The sequence below is a fragment of the Entelurus aequoreus genome, linkage group LG02 (assembly GCF_033978785.1).
Source record: "Entelurus aequoreus isolate RoL-2023_Sb linkage group LG02, RoL_Eaeq_v1.1, whole genome shotgun sequence".
Lineage (NCBI taxonomy): Eukaryota > Metazoa > Chordata > Actinopteri > Syngnathiformes > Syngnathidae > Entelurus > Entelurus aequoreus.
In genome coordinates, this window is record NC_084732.1 from 33782892 (window position 1) to 33805685 (window position 22794).

The window sequence follows — 22794 nt, forward strand, 5'->3', positions numbered from 1 at the left end:
TTTTGACATTTTTAAAAGGCATGTCACATGTTAAAATTGTGCTGTTTGGGAGGGGGGGGGGGGTGGCACTAAATAAATTGATTTCAATTCATTTCAATAGGAGACGTTTTGAAAAACAAGTGTTTTCAAAGAATCAATTAAGCTCGTAAGTTGAGGTACCATAGTATATGGAATTGTACCAAAGATTTACTATAAAAGAGTGTGTTTGTGGGAATCTTATGTCTATGTAAAAAAAAAAACTGACTAGGTTGGGCAGATGCGTGGAAATGAATTTGCGTGTCTCAACACCTATACCTTAAACTACTTTACAACATTACATTGCAGATAATATAACGTCTAAAAAAAACATATCAAAGACAGGCAACACAACAGGTTGGGAGTACAAGAGGTTAAAGAAAAAGCATCCCCCCCATTTTTGCGTGCTTTAATAGGCCCAGTAAATCATGCCTCACCATTAGCATAAATAGTATTTATGAGAGTAGTAACTTTTTCAGCACTGATTTAATACAGCAGGCCATTCATTCTGGGGCCATATTTCACTGTAATCAACCTCCCTCCTTTTAAGTGCTACTCCTCTTTCCGTTGGAGAATGGACCATCTACTGTCAAACCTCCCTCTACTGCACCATCCTCTTCACTCCAACCATTACAACTCAACAAAATACTTAAGATAATATTGTATGTATATTAGACAAGTAGATAATTGATCTTGTGCGGTATCAAAAAAAAATTCTGTCACGTAATTCTCCCACCATCCCAATGTTCCCTTCGACCCCAACCCCTCCCAAGATTACCCAATCATTGTGCAGCTTTTTCCTGCATTTTCACCCAAACTCTCCTCCCCTCCATATGCACTCACCTTTGCCTCTCAATCCCCCATACTCTCTTCTTCCTCTAGATTCTTAATGTATTTATTAGCACTTCTTCACCCATCCCGTCCATTCCTCTCTGTGGTCACAGCACACCAGACCTACCAGTGTATCGTTCACTACTAATGAGCAGCTTTATATTACACAAGGGAGCACATGGGCCATTCTAGGTTAACAGCCTTTTACTGGGATGCCCTTTATAGTGGCTTTATCAATCTCACATAGCGTCAGGCACATGTAATATCACTAGGCCCAGATGAGCCTCACACAAACACTGCACAAGATGTAGTGCCTTTTCTTTTTAACATCTATTGAGATGCAAGGGGAACTCCATCAGATGGAAATCCTTCCTACTTGCCGTCAGTTAGTCGTAAGAAATGTATGCTGTGAATGAAAACGTACATAAACAACACCCACATAGGGACACATTCACACATATACATATTGACTGATAACGGAAAGAGATGTCTTACCTCTGCCCCGGCTGCGTCCTCTCTGCCAAGGTGAGGCTGCCAAACCTCCTGAACCTAAAGCTATAAACCTGTACAGGTATTCTTATTGCAGGATAAGGATAAGAAAAAAGTAAAAAAGAAAAAACATGTATAATATTAGGTACACCTTTATTTAAATGGTGTATTTTTTCCAATGTATGCCACACTGATTCTAAGGGCAATAAATCTATTGCAACTGGACTGTTCAGATTGTCTTAGAAGATGTATTACCTCTCAACCGAGAGGTATTTCATCACTTAATGCTCACAAACTTGGATAGGACAGATCTAGACTAGATAAGACTAGATCTGCCCTGACTAGACCTGGATAAATGAGAATATTCACAGGCCTGCCACTTGTATGTGAATCCATGTGTGTGCTTGTACGTATTTAGCTTGTTAGCTTCTTTCATCGATAGTGAGAAATGGTAATTTCAAATAAACACGGTATTGGAACTGGTACTATTTAATTAGTACCAATTTTACTGCAAATGCTAGACCAAAACAGAGGAGAAGGCTGTTGCAAAAGTGGGATGTAAGCCCTCTGAATGAGATGTATATACAGAGGAAATAATCTAATAAAAGCCCTAAGAGTTTGCGTCGCTGCAACAAAAGGTGCATTTTTTTTTTTGGAAGTGCATGTCAAGCTGTACTATGGTTTGGATGGGAAAGAGCGAGCTTGCGTAAAGTAATCGGCTCGCCATAGATGCATTAATAACCAGGTTTGGTTTTACGTCTTTAACACATGCAACACTGCCTCTCACACTGTACCATTTCCGTTTCGCTCGGACCTCAAACCTCGATCTGACAAAATGAAAGGTGGAGAGCCCTAGGCATCGAGGTAGCAGCTTGGGCTTTTAGCTCGATGCCTAGCGCTCCCACACTCTCATTCGTCCAACACAAAGTCTTAAGGACTTAGGGATTGCGGCCGGCCTTTGTCACATAAAATAAAGAGGTTTAGAATAGATCCATGCCTTATTTTGCTCCCTCCCCAACTGAAAATATTTCAGCCCATCCTCAGGTTATTAATGGTGCAGCAGATTTGTAAGGATACATACACTGAACAAAAATATAAACGCAACACTTACGCCTTTGCTCCCATTTTTCATCTGTTGATCTCAAAGATCCAAAACATTTACTACTACACAAAAGACCTCTTCCTCTCAAATATTGTTCACAAATCTGTCTAAACCTGTGTTAGAGAGCATTTCTTCTTTACTAAGATAATACATCCCACCTCACAGGTGATTAAACAACATGATTATTGCACAGGTGTGACTTAGTCTGCCCACAATAAAAAGGCACTCTGTAATGTGCAGTTATATCACATAGCACAATGCCACAGATTTTGCAAGTTTTGAGGGAGAGTCCAGTTGGCATGCTAACTGCAAGAATGTCCACCAGAGCTATTGCCCGTGAATTGAATGTTAATTTCTCTATCATAAGTCGTCTCCAAAGGTGTTTCAGAGAATTTGGCAGTACATCCAACTGGCCTCCAAAACTGCAGACCATGTGAAACAAATCACCCAGGACCTCCACATCCAGCAGTTGCAACTTCATGACAGCCTGAGACCAGCCATCCGGACAGCTGCTGCAACAATTGGCTTGAATAACATAAGAAGTTATGCACAAACTGTGAGAAAACGTCCCAGGGAAGCTCATCTGAATGCTCATCTTCCTCATCGGGGCTTCGACCTGACTGCAATTCGTCGTCGTAACCGACTTGATTGGGCAAATGCTCACATTAGATTCAGGTCACTAGATTTGTGAATCAATTGGCCCATGGTGGGGGTGGGGTTATGGTATGGGCAGGCGTATGTTATGGACAAAGAACGCAAATGCATTTTATTGATGGCATTTTGAATGCACAGAGATACTGTGATCAGACCCAGAGGCCCATTGTTGTGCCATTCACCAGAGACTATCACCTCATGTTGCAGCATGACAATGCACGGCCCAATGTGGCAAGGATCTGTACACAATTCCTGGAAGCTGAAAATATCCTACTTCTTGTATGGCCAGCATACTCACCGGACATGTCACCCATTGAGAATGTTTGGGATGCTGTGGATCGGCGTATTTGACAGCGTGTTCCAGTTCCTGCCAAAATCCAGCAACTTTGCACAGCCATTGAAGAGGAGTGGACCAACATTCCACAGACAACAATGAACAACCTGATGAACTCTATGCGCACCAGATACCGACTGCTTTTTTGACACCCACCCCCCAATAAAGCAAAACTTCACATTTCAGAGTGGCCTTTTATTGTGGACCGCTTAACCCTTGTGTAATGTTCATATTGTTGTTACTCAGCCAGCGTTTGTGGGTCTGTTGGACCCGTTGCATTTTGTGGCTTTTAATGCCTCACAATCAAACACTTTTATGTTAAAATACTGTACAGATGTCTACCTTATCTCAATAAACATCTGTTCAGTAATTTAACATAAAAGTGTTTGATTGTGAGGCATTAAAAGCCACAAAATGCGACGGGTCCATCAGACCCACAAACGCTGGCTGAGTAACAACAATGTGAACGTTGAACGGAAAATGTATTTGCCAGTTTCTGCATCCCACAGGGATTCTTCTTTTGTGTTTCTGCACCTGTGGTTCCCACACAAGGTTGCAACACTGTTTGTCAACACTGTCTGCTCTCATTTTCTCGCACATTTGACCCTCTGATGTTCTGTGTACCTACACTCTGTCCTCCTCCTGTCTAGGCCTGCTGTGTGTGTGTGTGTGTGTGTGTGTGTGTATGTATGTGTGTGTGTGTGGGTGGGCGTGGTACACAGAACATCAATTTCCACACTTCTATTAGCCCTGGGTCCAGTGGACCCGGACATCTTATATGTAATATAAATGTGTAGGGGGGTGTATGGTGGGATATATGTTCTTCACAGAAAATGAGCCAAAGTCAGTGAGTCTCAGTTTGAAAAATTTATTAATTGTATCATTTTTCTTTTAATAAAAAAATGAAAACGGGTCCCACAGACCCGAACACCACACCAGTGCAATAATCATGCTGTTTAATCAGCATCTTCATATGCCATACTTGTGAGGTGGGATGGATTATCTTGGCAAAGAAGAAGTGCTCACTAACACAGATTTAGACAGATTTGTGAACAATATTTGAGAGGATTAGGTATTTTGTGTATATAGTAAAAGTTTTAGATCTTTTGAGTTCAACTCATGAAAAATGGGAGCAAAACAAAAGTGTTGCGTCTATATTATTGTTTAGTATATATGTAAAGTTATATTTTGAGATTCGATGTTTTGAGATTTTTAAGAGCTTGAATACATGATGTTTTGTTAAACTAATTTTTAATTGTGTAATCAGATAATTGGCTCTTACTAATTGCACAATTACCTTTATCTGCTTTTATAAACAGATATTATTGATTTTAGGCATAATTAAGTTCAGCCTATTGACCTGGCCGTTCACAATATTTTCTGTTTTTCATCTGGCCCCCTGGGAAAACTAATTGCCTACCCCTGCTATAGTGATTGTTCAGATTCAGAAAAATGCTACTAAACTGATAGAATGTGATGTGACAAGCCATCATATATCTATAAGGAATGTATTTATCTGTGATTAAAGGAAAGTGCACATGGCTGATAAAACTTGACATTTTTTTATTTTATTCAGTATTTTTATTTTACACCTAAATATGTCACAACTAAGACTGCTTTTAAGGTGCACAACTGAAAGCTTCCAATAATAATTCACTTTACAAGACATGAAAAAAGGTTACATACTTAACAGATGTTTAGTAGACGACAAGTAAAATGTTAATGCTTATACGAGCTATGCCAATCTGATACCATACTGATGCAACTCTGTGATTTATGTTAACACTAATGTCAAATAATATAAAAAGTGCCACACAAAAACGCAAATTGGACATTGCCTTGCACACATTTAGATTTGCATTTTCAATTTTAAAACACAGCAAAGTAAAAAGAGTGAGTGCTTTGCCTACAGCACACACAAGGTCAAGTGTAATTTTGAAGTGTGTGTGTGTCTGCGTGTGCGTGTGTGTGTGTTTGTGAGCGTGTCTGTGAAAGCAGTGTAAATCTCTACTCTGCAATGTCATACTGAACAAGCCTGATGTTCAGATGTGTTTTTCACTGGCCAAGCTAACTCATAAAAATATAGCATTTATTTGGAGTGGCTTTGTGCATTCCGCTTATTTAGTTTATTTGTTTTGATGTAAAGTGGATATGAGATAAAACGAAGAGTTGATGACCTTGAAATATGCATAGACCATGCCTCACATGTAGTCTGCAGTAATTCACATTCCGCCGAGCAGATCCTCTGACAATTGTGGGCAATGGTGACATCATCTTAGGTTAAGAAAAAGTTGATAAAAAGATGATTTGCAATTCTTACCAGTGAATGGCGGTAGACTGTAATCAAAGGCGTGTGTCTCTCTACCAGTGAAGATCAACACTGAGTCGTTCCCCCTGCAGTTGTAGCGACTTTCACTAGCAGGACAGCCGTCGAGGTAGATTCTAACAGAACGCTGGGAGGCAACAAAGAGATTCACACTTTGACTGACAGGAGAGCTTGTTTCGTCACTTTGAATGGCGAGGCCCCTTACGCAACCTCCGAGGCCTGCAGAGAACAGGAAAGAATGAGAAAAGTATTGAAAGTGTCAAGGAAATGTTTGTCTTGCACATTGTTAATAAAGTCCTGCCATCATTTATCATTTTGCTTTGCATATTTGCATACATGTTTGTCAATTAATTATTTTCATAGCAATATGTTCTAACAATAAGTGTTTGGACACAGTTCTTACATTGAAGAGCTACTGTTGGTGTGGATAATAAAGTGTCAGGTCACAGCATCTGTCTTATCCTTTGCTGTGGACAAATAACTTACCATGTCTGTGACTGTGGATGTGTAAGGCAGGATGTGTGAGCTGAGTGGGCACTCCGCCCAGGTATAATGGTGAGTCAACCTGAAGCCCCCCTGCTGCTCCAGCTCCCCTCGTCTCTTCTGCCCAATCATCGACAGCAGCAGAGATGAGAGAGCCACGCTTTGCTAGGGAAAGCTGCTTCCAGTCCCCATCACAGTAGCTCAGCCCAACCCACGTGTTAAGCTCAGTCACGTGACCACCACTGGAGAGAACGAACAACAGGAGGCCACCCTTCAGCTCCACCTAAAAATAAATATTAAAAGAAGCAATATCACAAGCTTAGTATTTTTCTTGTTACTTCTCAAATCTAACTTTTAAATTAGCGGCGCAACTGACCAGCATATAGTCATCAGTCTGTGTGTTGTATGAAAAAAGCAAAAGTGCATTGAGCTGGTCAGTTCTAAAATCCATGGAGATATCAAAAACCTTTCCTCCACTGAACACATCTTTGCTCAACTCCAAGTAACCTAAATACAAGAGGGAGTGACATGGCAACATAAGCAGCCAAATGACATACAGTCCTGAGATAAAAATGTAAGATCACTATCTGCAATAAATAATCATCTGCACACCAATCATCAACAACAATAAAGACTGTCCTACCATGACCAAGAAAATGGGCCCCTTCCCCAGTTTGAAATGGGCAGCCTTCCCAGCATTCATATGCTGACACTTTATTTGTAGCTTTTTTCCAGTCCAGATATCTCCACTCCTCTGACGGGCTGTCAGTCATCATAAAACGCACGTCTCTCAGACAACCTGAGAAACCTCGTTGCATCATTCGGGCGGCCCCTGGTGGCACAGACAATAATTAGAAAAACATTAACTGCACTTTTTTAAAAATGTACCTATAATTCACAATCCTTATGAGACAAAAACTCATGTATTTTTTAACGCATTCTAACATGTAAATAAACTTAAATTAAAGTCAGCTTACAATGGAGTCAATGGAGTCTATTCTTTCCATAAAATCCACTAAAAAAACATCTAAGAAACGCCAACAATACCCCATTTACATTTCATGACCTGAATATCATTCGAGTAGTAGCGATATTGTTATTAAACATTATGGACCTACAATAAGCAGCGCATTGATCAGAGAGACGTAACTTCGGTATGCTGCTGCATTGACATCATGAGCTGGTGAGATGCTTTCTCGCCTCAGAGCTCTTGAAAGTTTATTCTATATTATAAATCATGCACCTCACTTTAATAGTAAAAAGATGTGGACATAAACTAAGAAGTTGGTACTCTTTGACAGCTAACTTAGGACCTGGAAATGGCGAAAAAAACCTTAAAAAGATGCTTTGTTCAACCCTCTTTTCTTCTTCGCAAGGGTTACGAGTCATTCTTCATCTAAACAGGAATATATCAACATCATAACAGTAGGCATCCCAGTGAAAGCAGACATTGTACAGTAAGTCATGTTTTATTATCTTTGTTGGCTTTCAGAAAGTTTGCAGTGAGTAGTAGTCAGTGATGTTGTGTAAGGAAAAAGCAAACGTGAAGCGTTAATGCGCCAACGTGTGCTTAAAATGAGCAAAATACCTAAATATTACATGCTATTATGAATGTGCCTGTTACTACATTACATGTATACTTACAGTCTGTATATAAAACATTGATGGCAGTGTTTGGATGTTTTTAAACGCTTTATAGGCAGAATAGAGCGACTCAAATAGGCTCCACTGTAAAATGAACTATTGCTTGCATTTATTTACTAGTTGGAGTGCATAAAAAAGAAAACATGTATACTTTTCTTACATAAGGATTGGGAATGATAGGCAAAATCCCAAAAACAGTGCAGTTCCCCTTTAAAAATGTTTTGACATTGTGGTTACATGCTAAAATAGTAGGGGTGTAACGGTACACAAAAATTTCGGTTCGGTACGTACCTCGGTTTAGAGGTCGCGGTTCGGTTCATGTGTGTTTTGGAAAGAAAACAACAAAATATAAATTTTTTTGGTTATTTATTTACCAAATTTGTAAACAATGGCTTTATCCTTTTAACATTGGGAACCCTATAATAATTCTGCCCACGTTAATCAACATTAAACTGCCTCAAGTTGTTGCTCAGATTAAACAAAATGACAAAACTTTTCTTCTACATATAAAAAGTGCACCATTAAACAGTCAATGTCCTTTTTTGCTGCTTCAACACAGCTCAATCAACACAGAAAAAGGTAACGTGAAATAACAGATAGACAGGGCTTTGCTGTCTGTAACACACACACACACACACACACACACACACACACACACACACACACACACACACACACACACACACACACACACACACACACACACACACACACACACACACACACACACACGCACACACACACACACCACAAAATGAGCTAACGTTACGCTAAAAGGTAATTAGCCTTCACCTCAAGCCAGGACTGTGAGCAAGCTGAGCTGCAGTTTAAGTTTCTAGAACGTCAACGGGCTCATAGTGATGTTACTATTAGTTGACTGGGAGGTGTTTATTATAATTTGGGGAGATTACGCTGCCTTATGCTCACCTGCTAAACACCTATCTGCTCGACGCTGAAGCGCTGACTACATGCGCTCTGAATACGCACTGCTGATTGGCTGTTACCGCTCTGAATACGCACTGCTGATTGGCTGTTACCGCTTTGTATGTAACCAATCAGATGGTTGTGTGGGTGGGACAATGCTGGGTGCTGAGACAGAGGCAGAAGAAGCAAAGCAGCTTGTTAAGACTTTAGCTTAGAAACTCGTTTGGTACACCGAACCGAAACCCCCGTACCAAAACGGTTCAATACAAATACACATACCGTTACACCCCTATAAAATAGACACCTAAAGTTGAACATCTACAGGTCAGCAGCTAGCCATAGGTAGAGTGTAGATGGACACACCTGAATCCTTCCTCTGTAGAGTTAAATCTTCTGGCAGTCCTCCAATGAAAACTCCAGTATTCTCACCAATTATTGTGCTACCACTGGAGGCAGAAGCACTGTCTAGTGTATTGTAGCATGTATGTGCGTTTGAAAAGAAAAAGTAAAGGGAACAATAAGAACAATTACAAAATGCTCAACACCACATCCTGATGGTACATTTAATGAACACCACAGATCACAAAAAAGATTTCCAACCACAACATTAGGTACACTTTCCCTTTTTATTGAGATATTATGCACTAACATTGAAAAAAAACGCTGCTTTTCTGTTACCATATTAGCTATGCATACAGAATGGTATCATAGTAGCAATAAGAATTACTGAAATGGTTTTTCATTGGATTTTATCTGCCTAGATGTTACAGGAGAAACTAATGTTGTGCCTGATGAATGTATGAACGGCTACAACAAACTGGCAAAGAGCACAGGAGCACTGATAGACATAAGTGAGTTTCTCAGTGTGGGTAAAGCTCTCGTTTCCTCACTGGATTCCTCACTGGATCAAAGAGCAGCTAAGATTAACCTGGCTAATGCCTCAACAACTGGGAAATTTACACACAAAGCAGCAGATGTGTATAATTACTTCTACATCCTACGCTGTTTACTTTTACAGACTGTAAAAACATACAGCATTACCATTTATTACACACCCACACAAACAGGTGATACATGCTGCGGTCAGTATATGAATGAGTTACCTCTGTATTGATTGTTTACAATGATTGTTCCCACGGCCCCTCGCCTTGTTGCTGTGATGCTGTGCCACTGTCCATCGTTGTAGAGGCGCCCTCCGTCCCCCTGTGCACTCACGGCCACCACTGAGCCCTACGCAAAGCAGCAGAGAAGAAACAACTGAAGAAACCTTGAACTGGAGCTGAACGCTGAAAAGAAAAACTGGGATTCAATATACAGTATTTGTAAAGTAGGTATGGTTTGACAGGTCTGGGAGGACACCATGGGTAGTGAAATGTTATGTCTATACCTCAAAACCTTTGAAGGGCTACATTTTTGACCAACATTTTAGGAGAAATGTCACATTGACCTGAATATACAGTATTTGTTTCCTTAGGAGATAAAATATGAAACAAATGAGCAGTCTTACATATGGAGTAGTTGGGTGGCGCCAATAAGTCATCCCAAAACCATTCAGAGCTTTTTTTCTTGTCACTCAAAAATATTAGTGAGATGCATTTAAGACGAGGGCTGTCTTTGACTAAGCATTTTCAAAGCCAAATTTGATTCATTAGTTTATGCGCTTAGTCAACTATCAGTTCAGAATCTATGGCATATTTTTTTAAAGGAGCGAAATAAACAGATTGTCATCATAATAGTGTATACAGGCTGGTCACTAGGTGTCAGTATAACATCACATGATGTAAATATAGCCGCTATAAGTGAATTTTTCAGATACTTAAAATAGGACTATAGTCTTTCATTAAAGTGGACATAACAGAGATCTCACTTGCAACTTTTTGTATTACCATGAATTGATTTACGTGGACCCCGACTTAAACAAGTTGAAAAACTTATTCGGGTGTTACCATTTAGTGGTCAATTGTACGGAACATGTACTGAACTGTGCAATCTACTAATAAAAGTTTCAATCAATCAATCTCAAAAAGAGGCTAAACCACTATGATAAAGAAATAAACTCGGTAGAGATTGGATTGTTTTGTGAGATCCTCGGCTTGGACGCTGCGCCGACAAGACAGGTTCTAACAAAGTTTCCGTACGTGAACCAGCAGAAGGACCATTAGTTTTAACAACAGAGAGCTACATTTGCAGGGTGGAATTATAGTAAAATATTTTTTTTTGCAGACAAATATTTTTTGAAGAGAGAGATGTGGGAGGCAAAAATACATGGCTAGCTGGTTTTAACACGTGGCGTCACACCAGGAAGCAGCGTTCGGAAGCAGCGTTCGGAAGCAGCGTTCGGAAGCAGCGTTCGGAAGCAGCGTTCGGAAGCAGCGTTCGGAAGCAGCGTTCGGAAGCAGCGTTCGGAAGCAGCGTTCGGATAGGAATTATCTCTCACTCTTTAAAAATATATTTTACTAATGATAAACACAATCGATTCATCCCACCCAAAACATCTGCTGTGCGCGCGGACCTCGGCAGGTTAACTTCCACGAAAGGAGGAGAGGGGTTTAATGTCTGACGATTCGACTGTGAGGTTGGTAGTCGAATTAGACTCCTCTGAATCAAAGTGTTGGATCTTTGACTATTTGAAGCCAGCCCTAGTCGAGACCCACTGAAAAAAATGTCTCGGGGTAAGGAAAGTTAGAAAAATAGGGGTTATGATGATAATTTTAAGATAACAGTGATTAATGAAGCAGTCATCGAACAACTGTCCAGCAGCTGAGAAATACGATGTTACTTTTTTTATTGGAATCCAACAATTATTTCACTGATGTTGAAAACATGATTGAAAAAATATTTGTTTAGTCTTTTTTTGTCATAATTTGGTCTTAAAAAAATATTTGTCCAAAAACTGGTCCCAAAGTGCAGGTGTCATGTTATATTCTGATTAATACAATAAAGTATGTATCTAATATCATACAAAATTTTAAAGGTTAAACTGCCGTCATGTAATCTTGTTATTAAGATTGGTTAATGTATTTCTACACTTATTTGAAAGGTGAGATTATTAAAAATCATGTGTAGAATATTAATAAAGGTTTGGCAGAATATTTGTATTTCCAATATTTAGCAAGGTAAAGACAAGTCTAGTAGTAAAACAAGAGCACCAGATCAGTAAACGCCTACAGAAATGCACTGAGAGCACAGAGCCACATACAAACAGTGATGAAGCTTTAATGATGGGATCAATAAATGTATGAATGCCAAAGTATATCGGGTTTTGGCATTTTTACTGCCAGCGCTAGGCGGCTCTTCTTGACAAGGCAGCAAGGGGAAATGTGTTCTTTTTTACAGGGAGACACAACCAGATCAAATTCTCGCCAGTTAAATACTCAACAATTTCATAATCACTGTGGGTGTCCTTGAGCAAGTCATTACAAGTGTTAACTACTCAAGGGGCTATGTAGGACTGCCGGTAGCAATGTTCCACACAAGGGAATGAAAACAACAAAATAATCAATTGTGTCAAACACGCAGCATGTTTGTATCACAACCAACAACTAACAGTTACATGCACACAAAATAAGCAGGTTTGCCATACTTGTGTCATTTAGCCAACTTAAGAGTGTCATGTCAAATTACAGCAGCACGGTGGACCAGGGGTTAGTGCATGTGCCTCACAATACGAAGGTCCTGAGTACAATCCCGGGCTCGGGATCTTTCTGTGTGGAGTTTGCATGTTCTCCCCGTGACTGCGTGGATTCCCTTCGGGTACTCCGGCTTCCTCCCACCTCCAAAAACATGCACCAGGGGATAGGTTGATTGGTAACACTAAATTGGCCCTACTGTGTTAATGTGAGTCTGAATGTTGTCTGTCTATCCGTGTTGGCCCTGCGATGAGGTGGCGACTTGCCCAGGGTTATTCCGCCCGATTGTAGCTGAGATAGGCTCCAGCACCCCCCGCACCCCTCAACAAGCGGTGGCAAATGGATGGATGCCATATTACACCGTGCATTCTTATTGCCATTAGACTAGCTAAACAGGCTGCTAGGGTGAAACAATATATATCCATAGGGGGGACGACAATAAAAGGTGACACTACTCCAACTGTTGATTATCCCAAACTAGAAAAAAAAAATAGTCTGCCCATTTGGAAAATACGCTGTTTATCGATACGCTAGAATTATGTATCAAATACAGTCAAACCTGTGTTAGCTGCCACACAAATGTCCCCCGCAACAAAAAGTAGTGTTATAAACCTTGTCTACAGCAGTTACCAGTATAATGTGGTCAGCGGCCACTTATTTTGCTCCCTGAAATTTTTTTTTTTTTGCTACTTACAGTGGCCGATAATATTGTATCAGAATTTGCTGCCATGACGCATGAAGTTGATAGGAGTCTCAGTTGTTTATTTATTCATTGTTTACTCTTTTTATGACAAATTTTCTACAATATTGTTTCCTTGTTATGAATTGCTTTCTTCTATAATATTTAAGTTTAATAACCTAATAAATAAAAGCAATGAACGAAGATGGTCGCTTGCGGTTTACGTAAACGTACTATGGACGTATGAATAGGGATGCAATGGGCGGTGTGTACATATTACACTTACGTCCCAAAACACGTCATATTATCTCGCGCCAACGAGCTCTCGTCATCTGTTCTTAAACTTAACAAATCAGAAAGCTGCAGCTATATGCTTTCACCGCCTCAACGAATAACGTCATAACGTCTCATTTTTACTACTCCAACGCTTCCCGTCATATTCAGCTTCAACGTATGAGTTTGTCATGGCTCCAACCACCGCAAAGGCTGACTCAAATGGCTCCACATACAGTGGCCACCCGTCTATAGTGGGCACTTTCGCTGTTTCCCTGAAGTCGCTTTACACAGGTTTGACTATAGTTACATTTTCATGAAGACGTGTTACAACAAGTACTGCATGGATACTGATGAGTGTGCTGTATGTGTTTTTTTGTTTCAGAGCCTAATTAGGTAGTGACCTCACAGAAATATGCGCAATCATCTGCTATCATTGCTTTCATCATCCAATCATCGACTCTTCAACCTCTCTACATGTGTCTGTAAGGATGGATAAGGCATGTGTGTGAGAGTGTGTATGCAAGGGTGCAAAGCTTAATTAGCTTGGCATTGGTATTCATGTGTGATGACTGCAGGGAATGAGTTAATTGCAGTCCAATTCAAACGTTGACACACTTTTAAAGTTTTTATTCCACCCCCTCTCGCTCCACCTCCCTGACAGAAAGCAGTGAGAGAGGTACAGATCACATTTATAAGATGAGAGAAAGTCAGTGAAAAAAAAGCAGAAAGAGACATACTGAAGTATCACCATAAAGGCAAAAAGGGCCTGTTGAAGGTGAGCAGTACTATAGGTTAAGTGAGAAGAATTTGATTGTAAAGTAGAAAACATTGCCTTAAATGCACACTTCACTAAATGATTAGAGGTTTAATTTGAATAACAGTTTCTCAAATGCATACACATTTAATTAGGTATAATAAGCTCCAGAAATTAATTTAACAATACATTCGGTTGCAGTTTTCGGTTATCTCAAACTGCCCAAAATCACTTCTGATATAATTTCCTTCTGATGTAACTGAATAACAAAAATAATAGAAAAACATCTCGGTATGATCTAGAACAGTTCTATATCACTATAAACAACAACCACAATTATGCACATGACGTATAATAAAAAACACCTCAAAGTGGAGGTGCTCTTGTATTGGATTTCAAAAGACAATGTAATGTTGAGATGAATGCATAGCAGCTAACTAAATCTTATATTTCAGATTTATAGTCACATTCCACATGATGTAAAAAATGTGTACATACCTGTGGGTCAAACAAAAAGTAAGGGCGTCCGTTTTTTAACTGAATAGCAATGAATTCCTCTTGAGTTCCAGGAGAAATGGCGCATAGCAGCATGCCATCTGGAGAGGAAGTCTTGAAACTCAACTCAACACCTGGAGCAAAGATGAAGAAAGTGTAAAATAATAGTTTGATATAATCTAAAAGCAAAACCTTTATGGCAAAGTTGAGAAAACGCCTTTAGGCATTCATTTTTTACATAGTTTCTGTTATATCTCCATCAAGTTCACGATCTCCCAATTGCACCAAACCTCTAAGCTGACTTCATTTTCGCTAAAGCCAACTGTCGAGGATAATCTTACCACAAAGACACTTGGGGAAAACGGGGCTCAGAGGACGAACCTCGGAGGACGCACTTGATTCCACTACTTTTAAAAGCTCTTACTTGTAAGCTCTCACTTTTATCTCTAAAATCTAAAATCTTCCAAAAATATATTGGCTCCTCCTTCCCGCCTCAACGGTACCACAGAGCTTTTCCTCTTCTGTCCTTCTCCTTAAGTGCTTGCCCAGTAAGTGAAAACATGGTTCACTTTTCACTTTAGAACAGGGGTCTCAAACACCCGGCCCGCGGGCTAATTGCGGCCCGCGAGACGTTATTTTGCGGCCCGCACTTTAATATGAGAATGTAATGTCAGTGCAGCCTGCAAGTTTTATATGAATGGCGCTTGACAGTGTCATACTTGTAAACCCTCCCGATTTTTGCCCCTCCCGGAAATCTCCAGGGGCAACCATTCTCCCGAATTTCTGCCGATTTTCACCCAGACAACAATATTAAGGGTGTGCCGTGACGACACTGCCTTTAGCGTCCTCTACAGCCTGTACAAACAGCGTGCCAGCCCAGTCACATGTTGTATTTGGCTTCTGTAGACACACGTAAGCGACTGCAAGACATACTTGATCAACAGCCACACAGGTCACACCGAAGGTGGACGTATAAACAACTTTAACACTGTTACAAAATATGCGCCACACTGTGAACACACACCAAACGAGAATGACAAACACATTTCGGGAGAACATCCGCACCTTAACACAACAGAACAATTACCCAGAATCCCATGCAGCCCTAACTCTTCCGGGCTACAATACACCCCCCCCCCCCACCCCCCGCTACCACCAAACCCCGCCCCGAGTTAGGGCTGCAAGGTGTTCTGGGTATTTGTTCTGTTGTGTTTATGTTGTGTTACGGTGCGGATGTTCTCCCGAAATGTGTTTGTCATTCTTGTTTGGTGTGGGTTCACAGTGTGGCGCATATTTGTAACAGTGATAAAGTTGTTTATACGGTCACCCTCAGTGTGACCTGTATGGCTGTTAGTTAAAGTTAAAGTACCATTGATTGTCACACACACACACACACTAGGTGTGGCAAAATTATTCTCTGCATTTGACCCATCACCCTTGATCACCCCCTGGGAGGTGAGGGGAGCAGTGGGCAGCAGCTGTGGCCGCGCCCAGGAATCATTTTTGGTGAGAGCAAGTATGTCTTGCAGTCACTTATGCAGAAGCATCATACAACATGTGACTGGGCCGGCACGCTGTTTGTATGGTGAAAAAGCGGACGCAACGACATGTTGTAGAGGACGCTAAAGGCAGTGCCATCACGGCACGCCCTTAATATTTGTGTCCGGGTGAAAATCGGGAGAAATTCGGGAGAATGGTTGCCCCGGGAGATTGTCGGGAGGGGCACTGAAATTCGTGAGTTTCCCGGAAAATCGGGAGGGTTGGCAAGTATGTTGCTAGGGCGGGAAAGCCATTCAATGCCAATAGATGGTAAAGAATGTGCGGCAGCAGTATTCATGGACTTAACAAAAGCATTTGATACAATTAATCATGATATTTTAATACAAAAATTAGAACGATATGGCATCAGAGGTTTGGTATTGAACTGGGTAAGAAGCTATTTAACCAACAGGAAGCAATATGTGAAGATGGGTGAAAATATGTCAACACGGCTAGATATATCCTGTGGTGTGCCGCAGGGATCAATACTGGGACCAAAATTGTTTAATCTTTATATAAACGACATTTGTAAAGTTACAAAGGACTTAAAGTTAGTTTTATTTGCAGATGATACAACTGCTTTCTGTTCAGGAGAGAACACACAGAAGATAATACAAATAATAACAGAAGAAATTAACAAATTAAAAAGATGGTTTGACAAAAACAGACTATCTTTGAATCTCAGTAAAACTAAAATAATGCTATTTGGTAATAGTAGGAAAGAGCATCATACGCAAATACAAATAGACGGAGTAGACATCGAAAGGGTAAAAGAAACCAGATTTTTGGGAGTATTAATAGATGATAAAATGAACTGGAAATCTCATATACAAAACATACAACATAAGGTAGCAAAAAACATTTCAATAATGAATAAAACAAAACACGTCCTGGGCCAAAAATCACTTCATATTCTCTACTGCTCACTAGTGTTACCATATCTGACTTATTGTGCAGAAATATGGGGAAATAACTACAAATGTGCGCTACATTCGTTAACCATGTTACAAAAAAGATCAGTTAGAATAATACATAATGTTGGATATAGAGAACATACAAACCCTTTATTTATTAAGTCAAAAATATTAAAGTTTGGTGATTTGGTAAAATTGCAAACAGCTAAAATGATGTACAAAGCAATCTATAACCTGCTACCAAAGAATGTACAACATTTCTTCTCAACTAAAGAGGAGAAATATAACCTTAGAGGAAAAATTAATTTAAAACATTTATATGCACGTACAACACTTAAAACTTTTAGCATAACAGTATGTGGAATTAAATTATGGAATGGATTAAGTAAAGAAGTTAAAAATTGTACTGACATGATCCAGTTTAAGAGGTTGTTTAAATTAATAGTGCTTACAAAGTACAAAGAAGAATTATGAGAAAAACTTCCAACCTTATTGAAAATATTCTTCATCTCAGTATGTTAATAATGACTGAATTAATTAATTACATATTACAAACTGTTGTATATACTAATTCATAGATGTTATTTTATTATATAAAAAGGTCAGTAAATGATTTTATATAATTGTAAATGCTTTGAAGTGGGAAAGGGGTAGGATTAAATAAGCTTTGCTTCTTCCTACTCCTTTTCGGGCATGATGTAAATGAAATGATATGAAATTGTGTGATGTATTATGATGTAAATGTGTTCATGTTCGAAATAAACTAAAAGAAAGAAAGAAAGAAAAGAAAGAAAGAAAGAAGGTGAATTCATTAAAAAGTGCACGTTAGATTTTTTAAAGAAATCTTTTCTTGCGGCCCAGCCTCAGCCAGTTTCTGCATCCAGTGGCCCCCAGGTAAATTGAGTTTGAGAGCCCTGCTTTAGAACTAACTTGATGTTTTGACTTACACTGCACCTCAAATAAAAACACAAGCCCAATTACACCATTTGTATCAATCATTTATATGTACTGTATGTGAAAAGAGAAGGTGTCCACGAGGTTTGTAGCATTAATAGAAGAACATCTCTCATTTAAAAGGTTGTATTCACTTGACGTCATGTCCGGCTTGTTAACTATGAGAGGCTCGAAGTGGTGGGCCAGTGAGGGTCTGTTATCAGTGTTCTGGGCGACATTTTTCCTTTTTCGAAGAAAAATGCCCTATGCCTGCATTGTTTTGACTGTTGGAACTGTTCAAATTGCAAAAAGGATAAAAGTTTCTTCAGAGTTTCATCGAAAAGTAATCAAGAAGGGTAAAAGAGTGTAAGATTTTACGAAAGAAGACAAAAAAGTAGCACACACTCTAGTCTAAGATGGCAGAGTCAAAGAACGCACAAGTTTGCAGTGATCACTTCTATACAGGTTTGTTTGATATACTTTTAACGATTAGTATTTCCCATTGAATAATTGTCTTGATATTATTTCTAATTCTTAAAACATATTTTTGCTACGAGTGTTATGTAAAGCACCAACTCGGCGAGTCTAAATTAAAGCAAGCAAATGTTGGCAAAACCTAAAAGAGTTAAGCTTTTACCAAAGGCAGCAATCATAAATGAAGCTTTAAGCACATAAACAATATTGAGATCTATAGTTATATTTTGATAAAGATGGGGAAAAACCACACATAATCGTATAATCGCTTTAACATCTGCTGACTGAAGCCTAGCTTTTGAAGAATCCTCCATCAAGTCTTTTATTGGGAGCCAAACAATCATCCATGCCACACCCACTTCAAGTCCACTACGGTGCGTACAACAAAAAACAGGCAACAAACATGGCTGTACACGCGAAGTTAAATCATGAATTGCAACCTTACCCGAGCAAAAACGATGCATGATTTATCCAGGAAAGTCTTGATACCAATATCCTTGATTGATTAATTGATTGAAACTTTAGTAGATTGCACAGTACAGTACATATTCCGTAGAATTGACCACTATATTGTAACACCCGAATACGTTTTTCAACTTGTTTAAGTCGGGGTCCACGATAATCAATTTACGACCCAGTCACACACAAAGAAGTTATAGGGCTCCATGCTTTTCCAAGTTTCCATCTGTTTTGTCACGTAGAATGATATCTGGAGCACAAGATATTTCGACATGTCTAGGAACACGTACGACAGATAATCCTTCATATCCCTCGACAAATCTTATATTGGTAACATATAGGATAGATTCTAGATCCCTTGCATACTTAGATAGATTGCCCTTTGTTTGCAGCATAGTAGCCATGTTGGTTTGGTGGCCCACCACTTTGTTCACTTCTGTTCAAAAGTCACATGTCCGAACACAACTTGTATGCACGTAAGAGGAACACATCAACTCCAGCCTTAAAAATGGCCCAACAAAATGTTTTATTTTTGGTACTATCCCTGAAAAGAACACATGGAAAGCAGAAGCATAGGAAAATTAATTGAAACCACCACAATTACAACACTTACACTCTTAATTGCGCTTTGCCTTAGGTTTCGTTAAGGAATACTAAGTGGTACTTATAAAGACATACAGTATGACTTTGGACTGTTTTCCATTGACGCATTAACTTTCCATCAATACTAAGGATGGGTATTTTACTAAATTGTTTTGATTGAGTCTTGAGAAATACAAACCTCAAAACCAGTGAAGTTGGCACATTGTGTAAATGGTAAATAAAAACAGAATACAATGATTTGCAAATCATTTTCAATTGGATAGACTGCAAAGACAAGATATTTAATGTTCGAACTGAGAAACATATTTTTTTTGTGCAAATGATCATTAACTTAAAATTTAATGGCAGCAACACATTGCAAAAAAGTTGGCACAGGGGCATTTTTTACCACTGTGTTACATGGCCTTTACTTTTTATTTATTTTTTATTTTTTTATAATGTCCTGCCCAGCTTCTCGGGCAAATCATATAGCAGATGTAGATGCCCATATCGGCTGTTCAGATTTACTTTACAAAAGAGAAGTGTAGGATACTTCTCTTGTTGCCTTACTTGTATTTTGACTTTATTAAATGTATTTATATTATCATTTGGTGCAGCCGGGCCGGAGCAGGAGGAGATAGAAAGAGAGAAAAAGGAAGACAGAGGTGGGAATTGTGGGGACAAGAGGGGGATTAGACAGAGAGACAAAAACAACAACAGCAAACACAACAACAACAACAACAACAGAGCAACATCAGCAAATACGACATGTACAAATATGATGGTAAAAGTAATAGCAAATAAGCAGTTAGCGAAAATTAAAAAAAAAATACAGAAATGACAATGAGCATTATTACACTAAAAATGGAGCAATATGAATACCAATAGAAATAGTGCTATTGATAATAAACAATACCAGTACTTTACCTTTATTATCAACAATACAATTGTTCAAATGCAACAATACATATACGTAATGATAACTTGAGATACGAAAGAATGCAGAAAAATGGAGGGGAAGAAAGAGAAGCAACCTACATTAACCTTGTAGATTGTTATAGTAACAATAGGTTAAGCTTTGTCAGTGTGCCATGTGTTATACCCAGTTTACCCTAGGGCAACAACGTTAATATATGTTTGATGAAACGTGATTATGTGCATGACTATGTGTGCATATGTACTTGTATATGTACAGTATGTGTATGTGTGCTTGTACAGTGAATGTATATGTACAGTATGTGTATATGTGTGTACAGCGAATGTATATGTACAGTATGTGTATACAGTATGTGTGTTTGAACAGTGAATGTATATGTACAGTATGTGTATATGTGTGTTTGTACAGTGAATGTATATGTACAGTATATGTATGTGTGTGTTTGTACATTGAATGTATGTGTAGAATGTGTATGTGTGTGTTTGCACAGTGAGTGTATATGTACAGTATGTGTATATGTATGTTGTTACAGTGAATGTATATGTACAGTATGTGTATACAGTATGTTTGTATAATGAATGTGCGTGTGGATGTACGAACTTTGAGTGTGTAAATATGTACTGTATTTATTTGTATATGTATGTGGGAGCGTAGGTACCTATGTATGTCTGTATGTATGTGTGTGAGTATATGTGAATTTGCATGTACAATACATTTGACTCCCAGTGTGTGCGGGAGCCAGAGTACGGCCCCAGCCTCCCCGAGAGCCCATCCCACAAACAGTAGGTGTGGTGCCCAGGGAACCAGGGGCCACCGCCCCCACGCAGCCAAGCCGGACAGCGACAGGAACCCCAGAGCCTGGCCCACCGTGCCGCCCACAAGGGCCAGCAGCAGGCCGCAGACAGACGCACCCGGCAGAGGACAAGGCACGAGAAAAACAGGGGGCAGCCAGACCACAAGCCAGCGAGAGACCACACCCCACACGGACAGAAAGGCGGGACGCCCCGCCCGAGGGGCCCGGAGACCCCCCCGCCCCACCGGCAACCGGGCCCCCACGAGCCCCCCACCCCCGGAGAGCGCGGCGAGGCCAGCCCACGGCCACCCCACCCAAGCCGGCCGCCACAGGACCACCCAGCACGGGGCCACAGGAACCACCCACCCCACCCGCAGGGACCCCAACGATGGAGATGGAACAACCAGCAACCGCCCCGCCAAGTCCCCCCCCTGAGGTAGGGGAATAAATAAATAAAATAAATAAATACATAATAATAATAATAATATTATTAATAAAATATATTTTAAAAAAATAAAATAAAATAAAAAAAATAAATAAAATCTATTTATAAATAAAAATAAAAAAATTAAAAATAAAATTAAAAAAATAAAAGAATTAAAAGAAGATCACAGACATGCTGACACACAAGGTCGCTACCCCAACAACTGGCCGACTCGCAGCACCTCGGAATACCCTGCAGCACCAAGCCACCACAGTAGACGCAGGGACCAGACCCAGCAGGCCCCAACCAAGACGGGCACCCGGAAGGGATGGACGGCGGGACCCAGGAGCTCCAGACACGCAGTCCGGATGCAGTAGCCTGAGGCGCCGACCCCCACCCGACAGGCAGGCCCAGAACGTACCCCCAGAAATATACATACATATATATATACATACACATAAACATACACATGTACACATACACACACATGCATACACATACACATATATATACATACATACATACATACATACATACATACACACACACACATACACATACATATACACAGTTTGTCAGCCCCGACAACCACCACGCGCGCGCGCTGCCACCAGTCACAACATCAGCCACCCCCCTGCACCAGACCCAGCAGCCACGGGCGCCCACACCACAAACAAACGGCAGCAGAAACAGCAGCCACAACACCCCCAGACAGCCAGCACCACCCAATCAAATCAAAGCGATCAAAAAAAAAAAACCGCGACCGGCAACCACACGCCAACAGGATCACAGAGACCAGCCAGCGCCAGCCCGCCAGCAAGCCCAAACGCCAACACGCAAACAAGAGACACCAACACCCCCCCCCCCCCCCCCCACCAAAAGACCCCACCACCCCAACCCAAACCCGCACAAACACACCACCGCCCAAACAACCGAGACACAGTATCCAGACCAGACACGGGCGCCGCGCCGCCACCACATCAAGTCGCCAACAGAGACCCCACAGCGCAAGGTCGGGCCACACGGGCACGGACCCCACCCAACAGGAAGCGAGACCCGCGCGACGCCACACACAAATAAATAATAAGATTAAACAAAAATAAC

At 40.3% G+C, this 22794-nt stretch overlaps 1 protein-coding gene across 7 annotated transcripts in view; it reads right to left on the reverse strand.

Moving 5' to 3' along the window:
• ush2a (Usher syndrome 2A (autosomal recessive, mild)) overlaps nt 1–22794 on the reverse strand; it is a 395330-nt gene that overhangs the window by 235954 nt on the left and 136582 nt on the right. For all 7 annotated transcript variants that reach the window (XR_009821723.1, XM_062025662.1, XM_062025687.1 and 4 more), the window contains exons 30-37: nt 14639–14769; nt 9906–10032; nt 9166–9267; nt 6878–7066; nt 6611–6741; nt 6238–6517; nt 5746–5970; nt 1342–1422 (exon numbers count right to left, since the gene is read on the reverse strand). Coding sequence is in view for 6 of the 7 variants with exons in the window: in XM_062025662.1 (XP_061881646.1) it covers nt 1342–1422; nt 5746–5970; nt 6238–6517; nt 6611–6741; nt 6878–7066; nt 9166–9267; nt 9906–10032; nt 14639–14769 (1266 nt within the window). In the remaining variant the exon portion in view is untranslated. The remainder of the gene's footprint in view (nt 1–1341; nt 1423–5745; nt 5971–6237; nt 6518–6610; nt 6742–6877; nt 7067–9165; nt 9268–9905; nt 10033–14638; nt 14770–22794) is intronic.